This window comes from Drosophila yakuba, chromosome X (assembly GCF_016746365.2).
Source record: "Drosophila yakuba strain Tai18E2 chromosome X, Prin_Dyak_Tai18E2_2.1, whole genome shotgun sequence".
Classification (NCBI taxonomy): Eukaryota; Metazoa; Arthropoda; class Insecta; order Diptera; family Drosophilidae; genus Drosophila; species Drosophila yakuba.
The window spans coordinates 1530942-1555853 of record NC_052526.2 but is presented as its reverse complement, the minus strand read 5'-3'; the positions used below and the strand labels follow the sequence as shown (position 1 = coordinate 1555853).

General features: G+C 50.0%; 1 protein-coding gene across 3 annotated transcripts; it reads left to right on the top strand.

The window, feature by feature from the left end:
* Window positions 1–11029: 11029 nt before the first annotated feature.
* LOC6523945 (putative trypsin-6) lies at window positions 11030–14449 on the top strand. Of its 3 annotated transcripts, none has more exons than XR_001453765.3 (4): window positions 11030–11645; window positions 11704–11971; window positions 12049–13423; window positions 13925–14449. XR_001453765.3 is itself a non-coding variant. In XM_002099781.4 (3 exons), the coding sequence occupies exons 1-3, from the start codon at window positions 11344–11346 to the stop codon at window positions 12412–12414; spliced, it is 936 nt and encodes a 311-aa protein (XP_002099817.1). In that variant the 5' UTR covers window positions 11030–11343; the 3' UTR covers window positions 12415–13498. The 3 variants fall into 3 exon arrangements, 1 of the variants encoding a protein (XP_002099817.1); XR_001453766.3 differs by having other exon boundaries at window positions 13907–14449; XM_002099781.4 differs by lacking the exon at window positions 13925–14449 and having other exon boundaries at window positions 12049–13498.
* Window positions 14450–24912: the final 10463 nt, after the last annotated feature.

Here is a 24912-nt window from a genome sequence, read left to right as displayed (position 1 = left end):
CCACTCCACCACTCCATTCCATTGCAATCCATTCCACTTCACTCTTCTCCTCGGAGAGTTCACTTGGCATCCACTTCCATCATCCATCGGAGGTCGCGGCGCTTCCTTTCTGCTCCAAACTCCGTGCTCCGTGCTGCGTCGTCTGTCGTGGCTGGGCGTCCATGAGACTCTTTGGATTGCGATTGTTCGAGAGGAAATCATATTTTCTGTTATTGTGGCAAAATGAGATTATTAAATGGGTTTTGGGTAAAACCCAATAAGGCGCCGGGCTGGTCCGGCTCGAATCAAAACAGCAGGCGGCGGAAAGTAAACAGTAAGCCGACACCGGGCACTACTCCATTGGCGGAGCAGGAGGAGGAGCAGGACTTGGACCAGGGACCAGGGACCACGACAACGACAACTGTCTGCTCGTGAAAGTGTAATGGGAATGGGAACGGGAATGGGAAAGGAAATCGGAATGGGTGTGTGGTGTGTCGCGTACGTGACATGTATAGGGTGCTCCCAAATATATACATACATATATGGCCAGGATCTTCGGCATCTTCGGATGAATTTTCAAGGTTCATTTGTTGACTCAAAGTAACAATGCCGGAGTTCAAGTTGTGTCTAAGCCGGGCCAGCTGGCTTACTGTCTGCAGCAATTTGTAACCATTTACTGATGGGTGGTGCCTCATCGTCTATAGCAGTAGTAGTAGTGGTATCTGTTGCTCCGCCGGCGCAATATCTATCCACTGCCAAGTGCCAAGTGGAAATTCGGAAGAGGTAGAAAGGTAGAAGGTAGAAGGCGTTCCCGGCACGTCCCCGCAATCGGGCCATGATTATAGTACGAGTATGTATGTAAGTGTGGCTGCTGCTTGGGTTTGCTTTGGAATTCAATAAATATTTGAGACTTGGTGCTGGAGTCGTTATGACACTTGGCCAAAAACCGGCTAACTGACCTTTAACCCCTGGGCCGTCACGCTGCCACGCCACCCCGCCAACTCAAATCAAATTGGCATCCACATCCTGGCACTTCCCTATCTCCCAGCCTCGCATTCTCACAGCCTCGTTAATTGTGGACGGAAATTGGCGTCAAGAGCCAAATGTGCAAATTGCACTTCAATTGTCTGGCTGCAAACAAACGCAGATGAAAGGCGAATCATCCGGACTGCGATTCCCGGCGGGGCGTAGCCCAGGTGAAGATGGCTATAAAGCTGGAGATGGGTCTGTGACGCACGTGAGTCGGCTAGTTTGAGCGGTCCGAGGTATTCCGCCAGCATTCTCACGCCCTCACGCGTTCACCTCTGACCCCCAGAAAAAGTTGGGCGCATCAGTGGAGGAGCAGGGGGTGTGAGGAAGGGTGTGGCCAGAGGAGCAAGTGAAGCTAGTGAAGCGAGTGGAGCAAGAGGCAACACACAAAATCTCAAAAAGCTCGTGGAGGCTGGCGGTGCAAAGCTTATGCAAATTATTCTGCAATGAGCCGCCAGCGAACATGCATTTGAACGTGCGGGATTCGAGCTTGGAAAGGCTGGGAAAAGCTGGGAAGTGCTGGGAAATGCTGGGAAATCCTTGGGAAATGCGAAATGGATGTCATCCTGCCACGCCGCCCAGCATCCTAGGCATCTTGCAATGTTGCAGCGTAAGTTGGTGGCGCTGCAAATTAAAATTCAAGCAACGACAGCGCGACGTATGGAAAACATTTGCATTCGCAAGCTCCTCCATCTTATTCGCCGTGTTTCTGTCTTCCGGTCTCGCTGGCTTCGCCCTCCTCCAGCCTGCCCTGCTCCTGCTCCATCTTGGTTTGACTTTGGCTACACCTGCGGTGTGTTCGAAGTGTCGAAGGATGTCTGAATGTCCTGGCGGCTGCACGACTACAAACACAAACGGCTGATTACAAACGAAAATTGAAAATCTTAAGCACTGGCATATTGAATACGGCAATCGGGTCACGACTGGGGCGTTGCCCCACCTCCACCTTCAGCTCCAGATACAGCTCCAGTTGTGTTGCCACCGCCACCTCAGCCGCAATCGGAAGCCCAAACTTTATTTCCAGCAGCTGTTTAGACTATGAGCCACGTGTGCTTTCATTTAAGTCAACTGTCAATGTTTTGTTTTCCGTTTTCCGTTGGCTTCCTTTCGTTTTTCCCCCCGAAATGATGTCATCACTGCTCCTTGGTCCTTGCCGTTGCCCCGATTCCGATTCAGATTCAGATCCAGATACAAATACAGATGGAGATACAAATACAGATGAAGATTCGTGGCAGTTGCCTAGAAAGACAAAGATAAAGTCAAAATTGTGTCGAAAGTCGCAAGTCGAAACTGATTCTGGTGCCGTGCATATTAATGAGCGGGCGAGATCAAACAGCTTGGCCCGGCTTACGGAGCTGGAGTTCAATCTGGAAAGCTGCAGCGGTGGGACAGAGGACGCCGTCTTCATCGTCATCATCATCATCATCCCAGGGCAGCCAGCGAAAAGTAATAAAGTTGCGGTTAAATTAAATTGTGCAGATGTATCGATAAAGCTTTACGATGGATGCTGGCTGGCGGGATGAGTTGACGCGGCTGGATGCAGGAAATAGATATTGGCCTAGATGGTCTAGGCAGTGTCGTGCAACAGATTCGATTCCACCGCCAAGTGCAATTCGATCGGGTAACAATAGGCAGTAGATTGTTGCTCTGCATTCGAGTGGGATAAGAGTTGGTAGTGGGTAGTTTGTAGTTGCTAGTGGAATGTGGCCGAAATAACTGATTAAATTGTTGGCCACAAAACGTATTAACATGTCGGCTCCAGAAGAACAATTCGCTGATGACGACAGCAGAGGGGGACACACCCCAGCATCAGGAAGGGATCGAGGTAGCACCAACATAAAGAAAACAGAGCCGTGGAAACATTGAAACGCAGGGGCAAACAGACAAAACAAATAAGCCAAGCATAAAAGTTTATATTGCGGTCTATGATTCACTCCCAGCCGCCAGCCAGTTGGGCTGTGGAGGTGGATGTGGATGCCGGGTGGCTTGGGGTGCACGATGGAACAGCGGCTTGGACCGGCCTCTGCGGTTGCCACTTGCTGGGGCACAAAACCCTCGCTGCCAGGCCATCTTTGCCGGTGGCACAGCTGCAGCAGGGCCATTCAAAAATTTTGACATTTTGCGTTGGATGCGTTGTCGTGGTCTTCGTGTCCGTCTCCATCTTCACTCCGCATCCGTGTTGCTCCTCCGTCGGCTGCCTGTTTACACTGAAGTGGCGGTGGCGATGGCAAATGAGTCATAGGTTGGCTCCTTGGGTCCCTGGCAGACTGTTCGAAACCCATTTACTTAATGGATATAATAAATTTTTCTACAAATTGAAACTCGTAATTTCCATTGTTCTCGCGCTGCTTCCTTTGCTCCTGCGTCTTGCTGCCCTTTTATCTCCGCACCGAGGACGACGACGTCCTGACTCCGAGTTGTTTTGGGCCGTTGGTCCATGCGGTCCTTGTGGCCTTGCCAAATTTCAGATGGCTCGCCCCAGCCAGGTCCTCCTGCTCCCACTGCTCCCCCTGCTGCTGCCTCCAGCTCAACCGTAAAACTACTTGTAATTACGTTAAGCATTGTGGCTTCAGCGGCCGTGCTCCGTCTTCCATCTTACATCTGCCATCTTCCATCGTCCCACTGCGTCTCCTCACATATGTCATCCGCCCGCACGAACTCCCCCACTGGGGAGCCTCGGCACTCGGATTGCCCGTGTCGAATTTGTTAGGCCAAAACGACCACTTAACCCGTTGACACTGACAAGTTTGGAGGTCAGTGCGGGGCTTTTGAGGATCCCGGGGATCTCAGGTCTCGATCCTCCAGCACAGGATCTCCACGGGCTCCGCTGTAATTGTTGGCAGGGATAAGCATCCGTTATGTAGGAATTAGTGCCGGTAGAACGTAATGTCCTTAATGCGCTTTAAACTAAGCAAACCCACACACACACACACACACACACACACACACAGGGACGCAACGGTCCCAAGGAAATGTATATTTTCAGCTCCTTGCGGGCCCCCGACTTAATGTCTGGCTTCATAAATTGTATGTCGGTGATGTTTAATTTGGCAACGGTAACTCATGTCTGCTCGGACTTAAGACCCTCCTGCTCCCTGCTCCTGCTGCCTGCTCCCCAGGACTGCTTCATTTGGGTGTATAAATAAATTTGCCTTATCCCCACCAGAGCACACCATGCCATCCCAGCCGCTCATCCCTTTGCACGCCGCCTGTGAAATAACACCGAAATGAAAACGACAACGACACGTAGCGCCAGCTAGACAAAAGATGGATTGTTATCGCTCAAGATTGGAGCACACACACAGAGACTGGATCCCAAATCCCAGGCCATTCCCCTCCAGCCAGGTTATTTCATTAGTGTCTGAGCCGAGGTAATGCCAGGACAAGGAGCCCTAAGTACGTGCAAATTTTTCATCAGCAAATTAGAAACACGGCACGGCCCTGGGTAAACCAAAGTGGAAGATAATTTCCATGTTTTTCCAGCACCTGAACCAAAAGGTACTCATAGCATATATAGCCTTTCAAAGCGAACTCGCGGCGGGCAAACAAAATTCGTGCATATCGTATCGATATTAACATTTATGAGTTATTTAATAAGTAATTACGCGCACCCTTCCAAAAGGCAACTCTGTGTATGTGAATGTGTATGCATGATTATTTGCCTAGGCATTCACATACTAAAAAATTCAATTAGTGCTGCAAAGCCAGATAGTGAAAGTTTAATACGCGCACTCTATGACGAGTATGTGTAGGTAGATATGGGTGTATCTATGTGGGTGTGTGTGTGTCACACAACGAATGTTAAATCCAAACAATGAAATCAAATGATTTAATTATAACAGACAATAAAGCAACAGAATAATTGCGGCCGCCGACTGCAGCTCACTCGGGTTGCCTCTGCTGCTCCGCCCATGATCCTCCAGTTCCAGCTCCAGTTTCAGCTCCTGCTCCTGCTCCATCTCCAGCTGCAGCTGCCGATCCCGTCCAGAATGCGCTTTAGGGCGTTGCAATGACCACAAAATACACGAGACAGGCCGCACAGGATGGGCAGAGACTCGACAAACAGACACACAGACAAACAGACAAGCAGACAAACAGCGGCGGACGTGGCAACAATGAATTGTAATTGTAATAACAGTACAAACGCAGCGTCGACTGCAACTCCAACTGCAATAACAGTTGCAATTAAAATGCGTTGCAAAAACAACGCACTGAGCTGCAGCAACAACAACACGAACAGCAACACCAAGAGCCACATTTAGCTGGCCAATAAAAAATAATGCAAATAATTTACGCCACCACCGGCAACAATATGTTGTAAACTGTTAAACAATTGATTAACAACAATTAGCCGCTTATTAAATTACAATAACAACGCCTCGACAACAACGCGCCACAAAAATAACTTTTGCAATAAAGCCAACTCGCGTGCGGCCTGCCAAGCCAACCACCCACCCATCCTCCCATCCTCCCATCCATTCATCCGTTCAGCCACCCATCCATTCCTCATCCTTGCCACCACTGATGCGGCTAACAGCTGCCTATGGACAAGTCAATCGGTTAGAATTTAACGCGCATAAATTATTGCCTCTCACACATGCCACGCGTGCCCATGTGTGTGTGTGTGCGTGGTGTCCTGGCAGGCGATGTGATTTAACGATGTGAACGGTTTAAGCGAGCAGCAATGGAGCAGGGCAGCCCTATTGCCAATTACCCGGGCATTATGTCTAGCTGCTCCCAGCACGGGAGCCACTTGAAGTGTCGGACCCTGTTCGGGCGCCACTTGGAGAGTGGTGGAAAAAGTGTGGTGGGGTGGAGTGGGTGGAAAGTTGTAAAAGTGTAGCATACTTATGCGCTCACCTTGCGCCTTGAGCACAACGAACGCATGCAAATTGTAAAGCAACACATGCTGACAGCCGTGGAGGTGAGGTCCTGCTCCTCGCCGAGCTAAACAGAAACAAAGGTCCTGGCCGGAGTTGGGGAAAAGTTGTTGCAAATGGCTAGCCGCAAAATGGGCGACAAATGTGAAAAGTTTTTGCTTTAATTTCCGACACATTCGGAGCCACTACTACGGCTCCTCGAAGTGTGTCGATCAATATGGGCCCGACTAAGGATAAGTGCTTGGGGCTAGAGCGGCGCCCATTGACACTCATTAATGATGACCTTCTGGAAAGTAATTAAAAGTGACCCTCAAGTATAATGCTCAGTAATTTTTCAGCATGCAGTAGTCTGCAGCCTGCAAAAGTGGCCCAAAAATTCGAAGGCAACTGAAGCCCTCAGGACTAAAACCATTTCCATAAGCAATTTATGCATGGCGATAGTTTTCGCACACAATGACCCCCACACACACACACACACACACACACACACACACACACACAGAGACACACACAGGCGCAGACAAACACCCTCCCTTACGCACACACACAGACACACATGCTGGGAAAGCTCCAAACATTTTGGTTAACGAGACTTTTAATCTGTCCAAAGGTATTTAAAGTTGGCTAAGCCCCAACACTGACTGACTTTTATGGTTACGGAGCAAGTGTCAAAATGTTTGTTGACGACAATGACCAACGCCCCTTCCGCAACGACGCCAAGCCAAGCCAAACCAGGCCAAAAACAACATGAGTGGTAATTTATTTTGCCTTTGCCGGCAGCAGCAGCATCAGCAGCAGTAGAGCGACCACTATCCACACCAACGCCCATGGAGCACAAAGGACAAGCGAAGGTGGTCCTGGAATGCGGACCCAAACGGACGCCCACACACTCGCAAGCAGATGCCGGAGGAGTGGAGGAGTGGAGGAGGGACATTAGGCGCTAATCTTGATATTGTGTACAGTGCGAGCCAGGGGCAGTCCCACTCATCTGGCGGTGACGTGGCACGATGGTGGCGGCCTGCTGGGCTGGGCCAGGCAATCGCTAGAGCAGCCTTTCGCATATAATGAACCCAGCCACGCCCCCCCATCCAGGGACCAGATGGATGACAGGATGGCAGGATGACACGATGAAGGACACGCTAGGGCAGGAGATTTAATTGAGCAGGCAACCGACCATAAGGTTCGGCACCAACGATGCCCCCAGCATTTGACCCTGATTCCATGATTTCTTGAGTCGGCATTGCCCGCCAAAAGGCAAATCAGCGGAGCCCGGGCCCATTCCATGATGTCCTTTCACTTGGTTATGATGGCAGTGCGGTTTCTGTTTCTAATCCTTCACTGGCTGAAGTTTCAAACTGTTGGTTAAGTAACTTCGGGATTAATTTAAAACGTGTAAAGACGAATCGCTCACGGACGTGCGCTGCAATGATGTGTGTGTGTGAGTGTGTGGGGAGGGGGTGTGCGCGGGTGTGTCCTTGATGTAGCACTTCCGCTGTCTGTTAACTTACGAGTGCGCCATAAATACGCCTGGCGGCCAAGAGCACACGCGCCAAGCGCTCCATTGCCGATGCAGAGCGACAGAGCGACAGAGAGGCATGGCATCCAAGCATCCAAACCATTTGATAGCAACACGTCTTTCTGGTATTTTCACACGCTTGAGCATCGCATTGGATTCAACGTCACGTTTTAGTGTCGCCCCAGTTCCATTCCCTGCCATTCCACAGCACTCCCAGCTCCAAAAGCAGCACCCACCGCCGAATGGCGACGCCTAATATGCTTATGCTGAATGCCGGCCAACACTGTCTGCCATCCAGCAGCCAGTAGTCAAAACTGGTGGGAGTTGGGTGGGGAATTGAACCCTTTTCGTTTTCCGGCTTGCAGTGGCTGCCCCAACACCCACCACCCGCAAGTGACCACGTGCCGCGTCGCACAACCACCCACTCACCCACACAGCCAGAAGCATAGACACTGACACACACGCTCGACGCCCGTCAATGTTTATATTTCAACTACAATATTATTTTCACTTTTAGACAGACAAGCGGGTAACCAAAGCATACATTTAGTTTGTTTTGGAAATTATAATAAGCCACTTTGTGGCGTCCGCCCCAATCCCCTCCAGCTCTGCAGTTACCCCCAACTGCCTAACAAACTTATTTCGGATTGAACGTGCTGTGTGAGTTGTGAGTTTTGAGCTATGAGAGCGGTGTGCTGACTTCTGACTTCTGTCACTGGCAAATATAGACATCTTAGGAGCATGCACTCATAGTTTATGAAGCCTTTGTCAAGCCATCGAGCCCTTGATTCGTCCTCCGTCCAAGTGGCATGGGGCATGAGGCATGAGGCGCGTATCTATGACCGCTCTTAATAAGATAAGCCGCGACTGCCCGGCAACTAATGTAATTTGGCGGTCGGGGAGGAGGACAACTTGGAGTGCAGCCGACAGCCGAAAGCATTTCCAAATTCAATCAGCCGTGGAAAAATTCCAGAGTGCAGCGTGCATGAGAGACAGCGGGGCAAAGAAATGTAATTAAGCAAGGAGCGCAGGAGAGCATGCCCCAAAGGTGGGGCACCGACCCTCCCCCCCTACCGAACTGCTGACCAACAGAGGTGGCACATCAGAGTGGTCAGTGACCGCATCCTCGCAAGGATGGCCAAGCGAAATGACACGGATAATTAGGATTATGCTCATTACGCTGCTCCTTTCGAGCGGAAAAGTAATTTGCAGCAGCCAAGATGCCCGAGATGCCCGAGATCCGCCTCCACATTGAGCTAGTGGTCGAATGGAATGGAGAGATCGGATGGCTTCATGTCCATGCTGCAGTACACACAATCGCTGACCTTCAGCGGCTGACCCGAAAGGAGTTCGAAATGAGAAATACTGTAATATCGAGTGCTGCCCCCCACAGCTCCTCCCTGGCGTGACCCACAACTTTTATCATAAATTTGAGGGGCCACACAAGTTAAAGTGGGTTGCCGGGCTAATGTAAACATATCGCCTACCTGGCCCACCGCCGCCTTGATCATCATCATCACCAGCTTCCTTCCAAACGCACCAAACCAAACCAAACCGCACCGAACCGAATCGAAGCGAACCGGTTTTTAAATTCTCGTGCATGAAGTCTTTAAGCCATCCGCAGTTCGATTTCCCAGCCGGGGGCTATATCACGGTGCCAAAGTTCCCCCGCGGGTGGTATAATTTCAATTTCCATTTCCCTTGCAGCGCTCCTCCACTGCGGTCCCTTGACTCCTGACTCCTGACTCCCGACTTCCGACTCCCCGGTTCGCGGAGGCTTAAGCACTGTTTATGCCTGTTAAATGCGAATCAGACGAAGGTCAGCCGGATATCAAGCCCACTTAGCTTCATCCGGCTGAGTCCCGAATCCTTGCGCAAGGCTCTTTCTTTCGGGCTGAGGGCTTTTAGTTGACAGCTAACTAGGAGAGTCCGCAATCCTCAGTCCTCAGTTCGGAATTTGGATTCCGGAGTCTGCAGTCTGTTGCTTGGATTTTGGGCACTGGATACTGTACACTGGATACTAAATACTGGTTACTGGATATTGGATACTGGATACTGGGTTGCTGGAGTGGCGACAATTACCCCGGACTAACCCGGACTGGCAATGGCTGACGGCTGTTGACAGGCGGAATCAAATGTGTCATCAAGTGGCTCTGCCCCGTGCCGCCTGCTGCTTTGTTGGTTTGCTGTTCTGCTGGTTGGTCTGCCATATGAATAGTTAATGACTTGTATGGCAGACTCACACGAGGGTTGCACGGTGGATGGTGGACGGTGCTGGCCTTGTCCTTGCCAGAGCCACCAACACGGACACGTATGGAGCACGGACAATGGAGCATTAGCTGGTGGGGCGTTGGAGTTGTGCGGTAAAGTCTTACACTGCAGTTTATGCAAAATTGCCGATAGCAATTTGCAAATTTAATGGCGTAAACAAATTCAATCAATGTATGCAAACAAATGCGGAGGGTGTGAATGGTGGATGGCCAAGGGGATTACGATTACCATAGCACAGCAGTTACAGGATGCAGTTGCTCCGCAACTTCACAGCTCCACGACCGAGTGCGTTTTAGTTAAAACTGCAAAAGGCAACAATAATCAATGCTCGGCATCGTCTGTGGCGATAAGTAATACGAAGAGCACACTCCTGCACACTCCTGTGCACTCCTGCATGGCCGCCCATGTTCGTGCACGTCTCTGCACGTCTCTGCATGTCTGTGCATGTCTGTGTGGCTTGTCTGGCGGTCTGCTATCTGAGGGCAGTCAGGTGCCATAATTGTTTGGCCGGTGACAACTGCTCCCTGCTCCCCGACCACCACCCACCTGGACTCCTGGGGAACTTGTGCAGCTGCTACTCCTGCTGCTCCTTCGCCTTCCTCGTCTCGAAATCCGATTCAGATTTGCCGCCAACTGCTCATCGAATAAATTTCGGTGTTTTGGCATTTCTTGACCACACACACACACACACACGCAGTGCACTTTGTTGGGCCTTTTAATTGTGGAGTAAAAATGTGGAGGAGCCTGTTAGAATTCCCCAACACCCTCCACTCGCAGGCGTAAAAGTGGGTCGCAGGGTGAGAAATGGGTGCCATTTTTTGTCCTGCCGCACAAATTTGTCTTTAGTAAGCGGGCAAAATGACAAGTCAACTTAAAAACTTGGCCAAGGCAGCCGGAAGTCAGCGCACACTGGGCTCAAACCAAAATGGGATGGTGGGATAAAAGGTTTCCTTGCCAAAGTGCTGCGACTTATGGCATGGCACCAGTGTGCTCCCTGCTCGCAGTTCTTGAGGCGGCCTGCTGTGCGACTACTGGAACCAGCCACCATCCACCATCTACTACAGAAGGGTTCCATGGTGAACTGGGCCGGGTGGTTGGGTGAAGCGTCTTGTAAATTATTGCAAAAAGCAGGCTGCAAATTAATGATAACGACCCGGTCGACACCTTCCCCCGCCACCTTTACCACCGCCTAGGGCCCGCCACACAGGACCACACAGAACTCTCGATGAGGAGGTGGACTCCAAGGGAGGCAGTCAGCTAAGTGACATGAAACAACCAACTACTTAGTGTAGTGTGCGCAGGGGAAAAGCTAGGAAAAACTTAAGTACACATGTACACATACAAAGCACATGGTCGTGTGTGTGTGGCGGCTTCTATTCCGCCCGTGCTGACTTGACTCCTCCAGCGACTGCAGTTCGCAGCTGGAATAGGGAAGCGCTTCCTGCTGCTCCACAACACGCACACTTTGTGATAGCCGGTTATTTATGAAGGCGACTTTTTCGTCAGCTATCAGATGGCTGCCAAACGCTATCTTCCGGCGACAGTGCGTCCATTTTCCAGTGCCTCCTCCCCCGCAGCAGACCATCGCCATTTGGAGGCATTTCATCGAGAATATATGTAGATGTAAGTCAAGTCTAGTGTCAGATTTCTAAAGGAAAACGATTCGAAATGTGTCCGTCAAAATTAATTGTGTGTATACTCCTGGTTTCGGTAAGCGCCGAGTCTGGCTCGGAATCGCAGGCGACCCAGCTGCAGGTGCCATCGACGCCCAGTCGCAAGGAGCCCAGTCCAGCGGACTTTCAGTTCCTGATCACCGGCGGCTATCGGCCGGAGACCAACGACCTGGTCAAGTACGCGGTCATGTTGCGAACGGGAAAGCCGAAGAAGTTCTTCGGGGACAACCACCAATGCGCGGGCGTGATTTTCAGTCAGCGGGCCATTCTCACGGCGGCCCATTGCATGTTCTACAAGTGAGTAGGGTCAAGTGCGGTGTATTTTTGGGAGGTGCTGATCAGTGGACTCCTCCAGGCAGCAAAAGCTGAAGCCCAAGCAGTTAATGGTCGTTGCGGGGACTCCCAAGAGGCTGGTCAAGGGCGTTACAACGCAAATTATGGAATCCGAGGTGGTGCTGCCGCATCCCAAGTACAACAAGAATGCGCACAAGTACGACATCGGCCTGATCCTGATGAAGAAGGATCTCAGTCTGGGCGCTGCCGTTGCCACTATGTCCCTGTACAACAAGGCTCCGGTCGCCGGCGTCAAGTGCTCCATCGTCGGCTGGGGCACGATCTTTCAGGTCAGCATTGTCTGCGGAGTAACCAGTGATACTTTGCGTCCTTATCCCATCCCATCTTTATCCCATCCTTTACGCAGCATGGCCCACTGCCGGATGAGGCCATCAACGCCGATGTGGAGATACTGCCGGACAGCTTCTGCAAGAAGCTGGCGGAATGGTCCAACGTGGGCATGCTCTGCGCCCACAACAAGGACAACTCCGATGTGGACAGCTGCCAGGGCGACTCGGGCGGGCCGCTCATCTGTGACAACATGGTCACTGGCATCGTGTCCTTTGGCATAGGTTGCGGCGAGCCCAATTCGGCTGGGGTCTACACCGATGTCTACCACTTCCGGGATTGGATCACCAAGAACTCCTGCCCACTGGGCACACGACCTGCGTGGACGCTGTTGCTGCTGCTGCTCCTGGTGCTGCTCGGTGAGCCGGCTAGTGCAACTAGTTAACCTGCCAGCCAGCCAGACAGCCAACCAGCCTGCAAAACCTCCGAGCCTGCATACGACTAGCCAAAATTGACTAAAACCAGCGGGCATGACCTGTCATCCATGGATGTGGATGTGCTTGTGGATGTGATGGCAGGCAGCGAAGGCGGTTGCCACACGAGGCGATGACGATGGCGATGGCGATGGCAAATGGCGAATTGTGGTGCATGCCGCACCATTACCCGCGCACACGTGCACACAAACGCACTTGCCGTTGGGTTGGCGCACGGTTTATGGTTACGCTGATGCAGATCCGCAGCCACTGTTTGTGACAGCAATTATCGCATCACCACCGACGACCCTGCTCCCCCCTGCTCCCCTGGTGGCCGGCCACAGGGCACACGCATGGCAGCAGGCAGCTGGCAGCAGGCGGCAGGCAGCGAAGACAATATGCAACAATTCGCGCTGGTTAGTTTGGGCACTCGCCAACTGTTGATTAGGCCAATTAGCGGCAGCCAATTGTCGGCCAATGGTCTGGGACTGCTTCTGATAGCGGCGTGTGGCCTTCTGGATGCCAGATGACCATGGACAACGAGCCCCAAACGAATCTCGGTTTGAAATCAGTGCGGAAGCATGTTGATTTGTTATCAGCAATGCAATTAGTAATCGCACACGCACACTCCCAATCACTGGCACATAAACGCACGCTGGCAAAGCGATGGACATGGAGGCGGAGATGGAGACGGAGTCCTCAGCCACACAAGTCACGAACGTGTCCCGTACTCAGAGTAGGACCCAGGACCCAGGACCCAGGACCCATCCAGGCTCCAAGCAAGCTCTGCCTCGCCGCCAGACGACAAAACAATACTGAATTGATGTGGGACTCCGAGGGACGAGCCCCAGCTGACTACCCCATCTTGCCCAGAGGCAGCCGACCAGACCAGACTATGCCAGACCAGACTATGCCAGAGCAGACCAGACCAGACCAGACCAGAGACATGCTTACAGACATTCAAACGACATTCGCAATCAGGTTTGTCATTTCACAGTCGTATTGTGTGCCGTTCAAGTGTTCATAATGAATTTAATCGCGTATGTTTATTGCTCACTTTGCCCCGGCTCTGCTTCACTCTGTTCGCCCAGCCTGGGCCTCCATAAACATCCCCATCCCCATCCCCAATCCCATGCCCATCCTGGCCAACAAGTTGTTGTTTTCTTGGCCTCGTGGCGGAGTTGACACTTTATCATTTTGTCACGCTTCTTGTTTACCAAGTTGGCTCGTCAGCGCCCTCGTTCTTCTGCATATTGATTCAGCATTGTTGTTTCCCATGCCCCACATGTCCGCACATCCGCATGTGTATTTGTACTTGTGTATTTGGGTAGGTCCTGTCCCTGGAATGTCCTGCTTCTGCTGCTGCTGTTTTTGCGCCCCCGGCCGTAAATTGTTTGCATATATTAGACACATGCCTTAAATTGCATTTCGTTGCATGGGAAGTTCATTTGAGAATAATTGCAGTTAAACTTGACATCGTAGTTGTCTGATTGCCTGATTGCGGAGCGCCATCCGGAGTGCATCCAGTGACCAGAGGTGACCCACAAGTGAACAGGAAGAACTGAAATGGGAAGGGCGTCTTGGAGTTGGCAAACTGTTTCATTTCATCTTCACATTTCCACCACGTCGACCAGTCTGGTCGTTCAACTCCGCTGGAACTGAACGCGTTGAACAGCCGGACGGAATCCGAATCCGAGCCGTACAAGCGGCTTAGTTGCCGCGCAGAGGGATACGCGCCTGACAAATCGACGGCTAAGCTGCAACGCCAACACGTCAACCGCAGGCACGGTCGTTCCACCAGGACCACCAGCACCAAGACGACCACCATCCAAGCAGCGAGGAGCAGGAGCACGCGTCCCAGACCCATCCAAAACCTCGGTTGAGCAGAGCCCACCGAAATCACTATCAATTTGCGTTTGTAAATACATTTTAATGGCATTGCAAAGTGAGGCTGTGCTGATCCCTGAGCAGCGCCTGGCTAACCCAACCTGCCAACCTACCAACCTACCAACCTACCAGCCATCCTCCCACAGGCTTCGCCACGAACAGCTCATCCCACTACGGTAATCAATTTGAACATTTAGGCGGAAAGCAGCCTCTGATGTGTGGATGTGGGATGTCGGGTTGTCGGGATATCGGGATGTTCCAGTGGAAAGTGGGTGGGTTAAGGGGAGGGGGGCACCATATGACACCGGAAATTCAAACTACTTCCTGTTTGGCGGTGGCATTCGTTAGCCGTGTTTCATTTTCGCTGGGATTCGCATTGGTCGGTCGGATGATGGCTTGGCCTGCGATTTGATTTGTTTTCATTGTAACGAGCCTTTTATTAGCTTCACTGCCAGGCCTCCATCCCTTCCAGCTCGCCCACGAGTCCTTCGCAGCATCCCGATCCCTGCCCGTTTCATTCCATCACGGCTGTTATATTGGCTCTATTGTTGTTTTAGCCACTGTTCGTTAAATGCAAACACCAAAAGGGTTTTCAGAAACAACAATCAACCAGCAGCTCCCTCTGTCCCAACCCATCCCCATCCTCATCCCTACATACCCATCAGACCACCCCTCCGCAGACCAATCGCCCTGTGAAAAACGCCCGCCCCTTGGGTTCGCATGGCGGGCTGGGTCTGGATGGCCAGGATGGCCAGGATGGGCGGGATGGGCGGGATGGGCGGTATGGGACCGACACGAACGCCAGCGGCAGGCAACCCGTTTTCGATTCTCTTTGCCAAACCCTGACGGGCCACAGTGGAGGGCATTCAACAAGGAATTATAGATTCCTTCTCTACCAGCTTGGTACCCATTTTCAGATAGCCTGAAATGAAAATTTTAAAAATGGAAAAATGCAATAAATATAATAGGCAGTATACTCTTGCAAACGAATTGGAAAAATAACGTTTCTATTCATAAATCATAACATCGCAAGGGTGCATTTGGGTGCTATTCGAGCGCCCCGTAAAGTATGCTTTTTTAATTGTCTGACATTTCGCGTGTGCCTGTGTCTGTCGGTGTGTGGGTGCTAGTGTCGGTGTGTCTGTGTGCGTCCGTCTGTCTGAGTGTGTGTGTGTGGGTGGGTGGTGGGGTGCTCGTTATTGTCAGTCTGTAGCAAAGCGATTTGCATACAAATTTGGCACGAAGTGTAAATATTTAAGCAGATACAAAGTGTGAGTATTAAATTTTTGATACTAATTAATTATGCATGTGTAAATTTTGCAATGAAAATTATTATAACGCCACATTTCGGCTGCCCTCCAGATTGTGTCTATGTGTATGTGTTTATGTGTGTGTGTTTTAAGCGCCCAATTCAAATCAAATCAAATGTCTGACAAACAAGAATCGGAATCCGAATCCCGAAACAAAATCCAAATCCGAGTCAAAAGCGTTCATACCAACTGCATTTTGCATTTTCGACATCATTTGTTTATCGCAGCAGTCGCACGCCCAACCGCACTTTTTGATTTTATTGGCCATTGGGCGCATAGTTGAGCTAATTATGTAATTGAATTGAGCAAATCATCCACATCCGGCCAGCAGAATGAATGGAGCTGCTGACTGGGATTGGGGCTGAGAAGCAGGCGGAAGAACTCAGGACACAACACTTGGAGGGCAATAATAACAAAACATTAGGTGCAAACAAATAGACAAACATGCTGGCAAGTTGGACAAAGCCAAGGATACAATGTAACTAACGCTTCGAATGGCGGGACTCGAGTTGATTGGGAACGCAATCGAGGAAGGGATTGCAAATGGAATAGGGATTGGATCTGTATTGGAAGTCGGGATGGGATGCGAAGGGATGGGAATGGAGGCGAAGGTCGCAGCTCGGACACAACAGCAGCAGCAGACAAAGCTGTTCGCAAAGAGGATATCAAACAAGAAATTCTATTAAAACTTTTTCACTTTCGCCTCGCACCCCATATGCCGTAAGTGTTCCATTCAAAAGCCAAATATACCAATAAATAATTTACTACTCGTACAGTGGGGGTCGCCGCACAGCTCCTTTGTCCGCATTCTTAAAGCGCATTAGCCGCTCCCGTCCACTTCAAGTCAAGTAGGAGGCAAACTGGCCAGGGGGCAGGGCGATGATAGCTACAGCCACCCGTGCTGGGAGTGGTGGACTAAAGTATTCCACGGACTCGACCGCTTTGTACCCATCACTTGATTTTTACAGAAGGCAATATATGGCGAAAAAAAGTCACAAAAGCCAAATAAATACTGTTTAGGGTAGCTAATTAATTATCCCAGCAAAATATCCCTATTAATATTTTACTGATTTTGAGAAAAAATTTTTTTTACAAATTTTCGTATTTTTTGTAAGGGGTAACATCATTATTTTTTACGAAAAATGGCCAAAATTTAACATTTCAATCCGTGAACGTTATCCGACGGGAAATTTTATTACGAGTTAAACGAGGTATGGCATTCCGTATTCAGATCAATATTTTTAATGCTGTGATCAAAATACTGATAATTATTAACGCAAAAAAGCAGAAAAACGATTTTCGACAAAATTTCAATATTTACGATTGGTATTTTCGGCATAACTTGGATGAAAATGGTCAGAAAGTTAAAAGAATTACATTTTTGTACTCCCAATTACCAATACTAACCAACCAAATCACTTTATGACCGACTCTGTTAAAAAAATTTTTGGCCAATTTTTCGCATTTTTTGTAAGGGGTAACATCATAATTTTTTCCGAAAAATGGCCAAAATTTAACATTTCAATCATAGTACGCAATTCGATTGGAAATTTTATTACGAGTTCAACGAGGTATGACCTTCGATATTAGGATAATTATTTATATATTTTTTATAAAAAAAAACCAATTATTTTTGGACAGAAAATCAGGATTTGGCAAAAATGGCTTCCTGAACTGGGATTTCGTATCGTTAGTTTCTTGAAAATCGAGTTTTCCGTAGCTTGAAACTAAAAGATTTGGAAAGGTTTCGGCGCAGCCGAGGAAAACCAAAGACTACCCTGCTCCAACTGGCCGAGCAAGTATCTGTCTGCGAAAGTGTAATCTATGGCCCAGACCACTGCAGACTATTTGTATTAATTTGTTGTTGGTGACTGCGTGGTTGGCGTTGGTTGGCGTAGTCCTGCGAAACTATTGAAAGCGATGGGAGCAGCCTCGAAAAATGCGACCTCCAGCCAAAAGGCAGCGACCGAGCCGCGCCAACAGTCTAATAGAAGAGTTTCGGAGGAGGGAGCATGGGGCATGTGGCATGGGGCAGCCGCCAATGCAGGCGGGGCTGCACCTGATGCGCTGGCTGCAGAATGCATGTGGAGGAGCCCGTGGCCAGCTTAATTGTTTTCAATTAACAAGCAAATTGGATGTTTTTGTCTGCGTGGCAGAGGCAACCTCAGCAGCCCTTTGATTAATTAAACAACATTATTTTAGCTTCGTTGCTGAAAGCAATGCGGCCAATCGCTTACCTCAAAAGCGAGCACAGAAATATTTTTAACCCATCATCGGATGGAGAAATTGAAACGGATCCCTTGTTAAGTGCGCATCATGGGGTTAAGGACAATCGAGGGTGTTGGTTAACTTATTTTTTACCATACTTGATGAGCTGATAAACTAAACGCGAAGCTGGCTACGAGGCTCTTTCATGCTTTGATTTTAAATTATTCACACGCCTCTCCACTGAATATTCACAGCCTGCAATAGATCGGAGGCAGACATGGCCGGCCCATTATGGCAATCACTGGGAACTCGCAGCAGCTATTAAGCGGAGCATAACGAATAGCGGAGAACTTGCAAAGCGTTTCATCCAATTAGAGAGTGTTGTTTCATTGTTAATTGCTCCATCAGCATCGAGCATCTGCGGAAGGGGACGGCAACGGAGGACGAGGATGGGGACGAGGACGTGAACTTGGCGGAGGCAGCTTTTCAAGTTTGGCCGGCGAGGAGCGCATTCCCAATGAGCTGTAATTAACTTTATCCGAAAATCTTCGCAGCCGGTGGCCGGGAGTAGAAGCTGAGTCATCCAGCCAGCTCATGGCGGATGGTGTCCGCATCAGAGTAACCAGGAACTCCTGAGCTGGCGTTTTCATCAAGTTAGCAAGTCAAAGTTGTTACGTTGGCTTGTTAGTGGCCAGCGCGACGGCGTCCGGTTTGCCGGCAACCAGCTCGTCGGCTGCGGGCGGGGTGGATTCGCTTAAAGATGCCCTAATTTATGGCCGCTTTATGTAGGGCAATCCTTTTCGTCGACCGTCGAGTCCTGGCTGGCTGGTCACTTGAGGCGTTAGAGCACACACACACACACACAATCACTTCAGCCAGTTCAACAGTGTTAGCTTGAGCTTGTTTTGCTTTCAGACATTTCCTCCTTCGCTTGGAGAACGGTTGGAGTTGTGCGGTAGCCCCATTGTTGTTCCCGGATCTGTTTCCTGATTATTTTTGTAATTGTTGTTTAAGTTGTTTTGGCTCGAACAACCGCAATCACTTCTTAGTGGAGCCGCTTTTGGGCGGGCGTGATTTAATTGAAATCAATTAGCGGTAATGAGTGGTCATTAAGCTGGCTTAGTCCTTAGTCCTTCCTCAAATTCGTCAGTTCATTCGTTTTTTACGCTCCGGCCATTTTAATTCGGCACTTTACTTCATTGCTGGGCAGATGGAACCTCGGCTCGAGCAGGCTCATAAGTTCGAGGCTAGTTTAAATGGAATTTAATGCAAATTGAACGCAAACTTTTCCAAATACATTTCAATTAGGAATTAGGGGGAAGGGCGATGCTCTGCCGAAGCAATCACTAACAATAACAAATTAACTGGACCGCTAGCATGCTCCAAGCCCCAAGCTCCAAGTTCCGAGCTCCACACTCAACCCAGTCCAGTCCAGTTCACATATTAAATGAAGGCATAACATTTGCCATCCACAAACGCACCAAAAGTATTTCCCTTACCCCCCGGCAGGCTGATAAGGGCGGCAAGGATGGGGACCCTGGATTGCAGGGTGGAGCATGGGGCGTTGCAAAAGTGGCGGATGAGCAGTTGGTTGGTCGCACTTAGAAGTGCGCGGGACAACAGGAGGAGGCCCAACAGGGGCACAGGATGGGCACAGGACGAAGGACGAAGGACGAGCGCAACTTTTTAACTGGGGTTTTAGCGTTGCCTATTTCGTATAGTGCTGCGGTTGGCTCAGTGTCGCTCCACTTGGCAAAACGTTACATCCTCTGCTTTGTCGACAGCCCTTTTTTTTGTAAATTGTTTTGCTGTTTATTGCAAAATTACACAAAAACAATGCACGTTGATGAAGACGCAGAAACAGAAACTAAAAACAGACACAGCAGCCCAGCAAGAGGCACTTGGCTGACTTGAGAAGGTCGAAGCAGGGCATACCCTAACTAATCGAAGGTGTTCGAAAGTGTGTACAAATTCGTATTGAATCGCTTCGCTTTGGTTTGTCTGCTTTTAGGCGCAAGTAAGCACAAGGTATCCTCAGAATCAGCATGAACCTTGATCAAATAGGCAAATTCTACTTAAATGCCACGGATATCGGGCGTATTTAGTGTTGCAAATTGAAATACCCTCGAAAAGGGTACAAAGCATAAGCCAAGCAGCAGACGAGACGGCCAAATGATGATGATGATGGTGATTGTGATTGTGATGACGTTGGTTGCGACGTCGAAGAGGAAAGCACAGAGTACCAAAGCGAAAGCAAAACCAAAGGCAAAAGCCTCAAAACAAAGGAGATAGCTGCGTGGACTGGTGGGGGGCGGTGGTAGTCGTCGTAGTCGGAGTCGTAGTCAGTGCAACTGGAGGCCACCAGAAACAGCAGAAGCAGCAGAATCAGGCAGCGAGCGCAGCAGCAGAAGCACAAAATAAAAACTTTCCGAAATGGGAAAACTTTTTTCTCCAACGAGGACACACAGGCGCGAGACGAAGGACGTAAGGGGGCGGCAACGACCAGTAACGAGCCAAGTTGAAATATCTTTATTGTGTATCAAACCATTTGTATTAATTAGAAGCGGTAGCGCCGGCAAAATAATTACAACAATGCAAAGGGAAGCAAAAGGGACAAAACCAATTGCTCCTCCGTCCGGAGAATCCCAGAGAATATTCAGTCGAGCCGTGGACTTCCACTGGCCATGTAAATACGTGGCTCTCTACTATGCCTGTGCCCTATGCCCCATGCCACATTCCCCGTGCCCCATGCCCAGCGGAACCAAGGGCAATGCGAACTGGATCAGCTGGGGAATAAATGGATTTGGAACTGCAACAAGAGTGCAAGTACCAGTGCCCATAGCCGTGCCAGTACCAGGACGAGTCTCAGTGCCAATGCCAGTAGCAGAGGAAGAGGATAGAGAAAAGGACCAGTGAAGGGTGGCCCAATATGAAATCTAAAGCAGCCAGCGGAAATTCGAGCCAAGCCGGGTGATAATAAACTTATTTACTGCATAGTTTACGTACTGCAGATATCACTCATACGACATGGTGCCGTGCCGTGCCGAACATTCAACATGCACCCTGCTGTAAAGTGCGATACGGCTACAAGTTGCAAAAACGAACTGCGCCGGAGAAGCACGGGACAAGTTAATGCGAGCACTCCCCCAATCGCACAAACATATCTCTATCCCCATCCACATCCCCAGATGCCCGGAATACCCTCGACTGGGCACGGATATGGATATGGATATGGAAGTGAATATGAATATGGGAAGGGTGGATGTGGGGAGTGGTATGTTGGATGTGTATCGAATAGACGCATGATACAGCTAGTGAAATATAAGTACGTACAAGCATAATGCGATCGTAAAAAGGCTTTTCATTGCGAGCATAAAGTATTAAGCTACTTTGCAGCATCTTTGCATGCATTACCAAGGATAATACACAGACAAACGTCGCCGGCCTGCTCGAGTGCCACTCCCATTCCCATTTCCAGTCCCACTGCCACCCCCAGACACTCGGCAAGAACGAAATCACGTCTCCGCCAGCCAGATTAGCACGAGTTTATGCCGCCAGGCCAGTTGCCTCCTCGGAGCGTCTGCAGCGCATGGGAAGACGCTTCTCGGCCAGAAATCTTACCCCAGCCGATCCATCGAGAATGCCTCGCGAAATTGAATCCGCCGAGCGAAGTGAAATTGGCATTGGCTCAGTGGATGGGTGGATGGGCACCATGAGAGGACTAGGACCATGGTCGTAGTTATGAAATCCTTTGCTGCGCCTCATCCCCCAAGAGCGAGTTGGAAAACTCCAGGATGCGATTCCCATACGGACGAACGGACTTGCAAGCGCTCGCAAGTGGCCGATGATATATTTTATTGCCACGTCCTTGTGGCCACACGGAGGCGCTCTAAGTTGGACGCCACTTGCATATGGACACAAGGATTCGGATTCCGAGTCCGAGTTCGAGGTTGAGTCTGTGTAAATACATTTTTCCGAGGCGCCCGCTTGTTTATTTGGCTGCGACTTTAGCTCGGTTTCAGTTTCAGATTCATTTTCATTTTCAGTTAACTTCACTCCTTCCGCACTTCACTCTCCCACTCCGACACCATCACACACAAACACACACACAGACGCACACACACTTCCTGGCAGGACACCCACGCAAACTCGTGCACACACACTGCTCAGTTGGACGGCCGGCGACATTTTCGTTTTGGCATTTCGCATGCAATTTGCGGTTCATTGATTCGGAAGTTTTCCCATTTAACTTAAGCCTCTTTAACAATCCTATTGACGCAAATTTCTACTTACCGTTGCCCGGGCACTTGCCGCCGCAGTGGAACCGATACCACCGATGCCACCGATGCAGATGGGGCACGGCCACCCACCCACACGGAAACGGAACAGATGCCTTTGCAAGTGCTCCGGTCGGTTGGTCGGTCGGTCAGTCAGTCGGTCCCCCTGTGCCCTCCACTCCATTTATTGCCGTTCACCTCAGTGTCCACTTAGTCCGGCACACATCCCACATCCCCATCCGAACTCATCCAAATCCCATTCCCGCCCAGCAGCTTGGCGATGGGGGAACCATTCAGCCTGCTCGATAATTATAATAATGTGTGACGGACCTGCCCTCCAGATGGCATCGCTGCTGACACGCATGAAGTCCTTCGGTGCAAACGGGGGCAAAAAGCCCCTTGATCTGCTTGACAAAGCAGTCTCCAAAGTTAATGAATTAGGCAAGTCTGATTTTGACAGTCAAAACGACAACGAAATGTTTCCCCTTTGCACGCGAACAGCTTAAGCTGGAGGAGTGGCACCTAGGCATCTAGGCGGGAGTAGACTAAGTCCCGAAGGAGCACTTGCAGCCGCTGCTGGGGGATCATCAAAGTAACCGTCTCTCCAGGCGGCAGGCACATTAGCAACAGCATCACTATCCGTATCATCGATGAGCTGGCCGTCAGGGAGCGCAGAAGGAGCGGGGCGAGGAGCCAGGAGCCAGGCTCCACGAGGACATGCGCCGACTAGCCGGATTGGATGCCAAAGGAGCAGTAAACCAAAGCGCCGCTCCAAGGGCAGGTGCATTGTGCAATCTTTTGGTATTTTGTTGGCTTTGCACATTTGGCGTAATGCCAAAACACAATAAAAAATGAGCAAACGCGGGGCTGAGGATGCGGGTGAGGCTGAGCATCCAGGAGCAAGTGGAGAAAAGTGGAGCGGAGTGGAGCGGAGCGGAGGTTTTAAGCAAAACAACTGCGGCAGACGATGGCGAAAACAAAAAGACAATGCCAACTTGACTCGACTCGACTCAACTCAACTCAACACCTGAGGAAGGCAAACACTTGAAGACGCGAAGCGGGAACCCCATTTTCCGCCATCAGGACGATGAGCACCGGGATGAGCAGCGAGGACGTGCATTCATTCAAATCGACTCGTTGCCCCTCGCTCCCTTGCTCACTCGACTCTTCGCATGGAATTCATTTTAATGCACAGCCGGGCCAGGCTGGTCGTCCCAGCCAGGAAACGATTGCAGCCAGAGTCTGTGGGACAGACACGGATGGGGAGTGGGGAGTGGATGGGTCGGATGTTGGATGTCGGATGTAGGATGTCGGATTCAAAGCCAGGAGTGGGAGTCGCTTAAGGGTGCGTGTGGTGCGCCAAGATGTGGGTGCTCCTCTACGGCACTCCGCGGCCTTAAACGGCCAAAGTGCAATCCAGAAACACAACACAAACAGTCAAAGGAGCTGCAGCTGGCGCAGCAAGGACTACGGAGGTCCTGTGCTGCCAGCCAAACGCAAAGCACCGGCTACAGTCGAGCCAAGTCAAGACCGAGTCTATAATTTTTGTTGTGGTTCCTGTCTATTGTCTATTGTCTCTCGCCGCCCTTCTCCCTTTATCTCCCAGCAAACTGGTCTCCTTCGCCAAGGGCAGCCCCTTCTCCGTCTCCGTCTCCAGCTGTAGCTCCTTTGCTCCCTGGCTCCTGGCTGCTCCGCGAGCTGGGGAAATGAGCCATTCGCGTGAATTACTGAAATCGGATCTTGCCCGCCCCGCTCCCCAGATGTCCGTACTTGACTCATGGCTGTTGCACGTTCTTAAAGCTTAAAGCCAGATGTGAATGGTGAATGAGTGCCGAACAAGGTCCAATTCGATCCGCCGATTTGTTCATATAGCTAGCTCTGGGAAAATTGCTGAGGGATTAGAAGAGTAAGCATAACTTTGATACATGAATATTTGGAAATATGGGCGCAAGAATGTAGATCATGTAAAATAGTATGTATTATTCATATTTTTTTCCAATTTTATTAGGGCTGACTTTAACATAACCTTTTGAAGGCCTAAACAAAAGGCACTTCTTGTTGTTTGCCTGAACGTTGACTACTTTTATTTATCAAATTGCTCGCTTTTCGTATGTTTCTGGAGAAATGGGTGAAAGGGCATACATAAGGATATTTATTAACAAAATAAATTCCTGAATTGTTTGATTAAAATGCTTCTATTCCTATCAGTTCTGATCCACTTAATGTTCCCTTCCACCCCCTATTAATTCGAACTGAAACTTTGGTGCCTCTCGATTTTTGGGTTTCATTTCCGGTCATTCTAAATCTACGAAAGTTTATCGAAGCCATTTAAAGCCCAAGGGCAACCGCTGCATCTACATCCGCATCCGGAGGCGGCGATCTACCAACTGACTCCGGCTGGAGTCGGTGTCTTCCCTATTGTTCCGGTCCTCGGGCGAATGTGGAGTGAAAGCTGCCCCAGAAGTGAGTGAAAGCTTCTGAAAACAGAGCGCCTGCGTCGATTGAGTGGCTCTCAGAATTGTGGGTGGTGCCAAAAGTAGCTTGAGTGCTTTCCTGGTTTACTTAATAGGTATTTTACAGGGGCTATCTGGTGTCCAAGTCGCTGGATGAACTGGTGGTCCTAAGCACTTGTATTCTTCTGTCAATTGCTGCCAAGCTCTAATATTTTCTCTAGCTGATTTAAATCGCGCGCCCAAATAACAAATACACTATCGATAGCTCCCGACTGATATTGTGTGACCAGTCGGTGTGCACGGTTGCACGCGATGCGATCTATCGAAATGTGCGT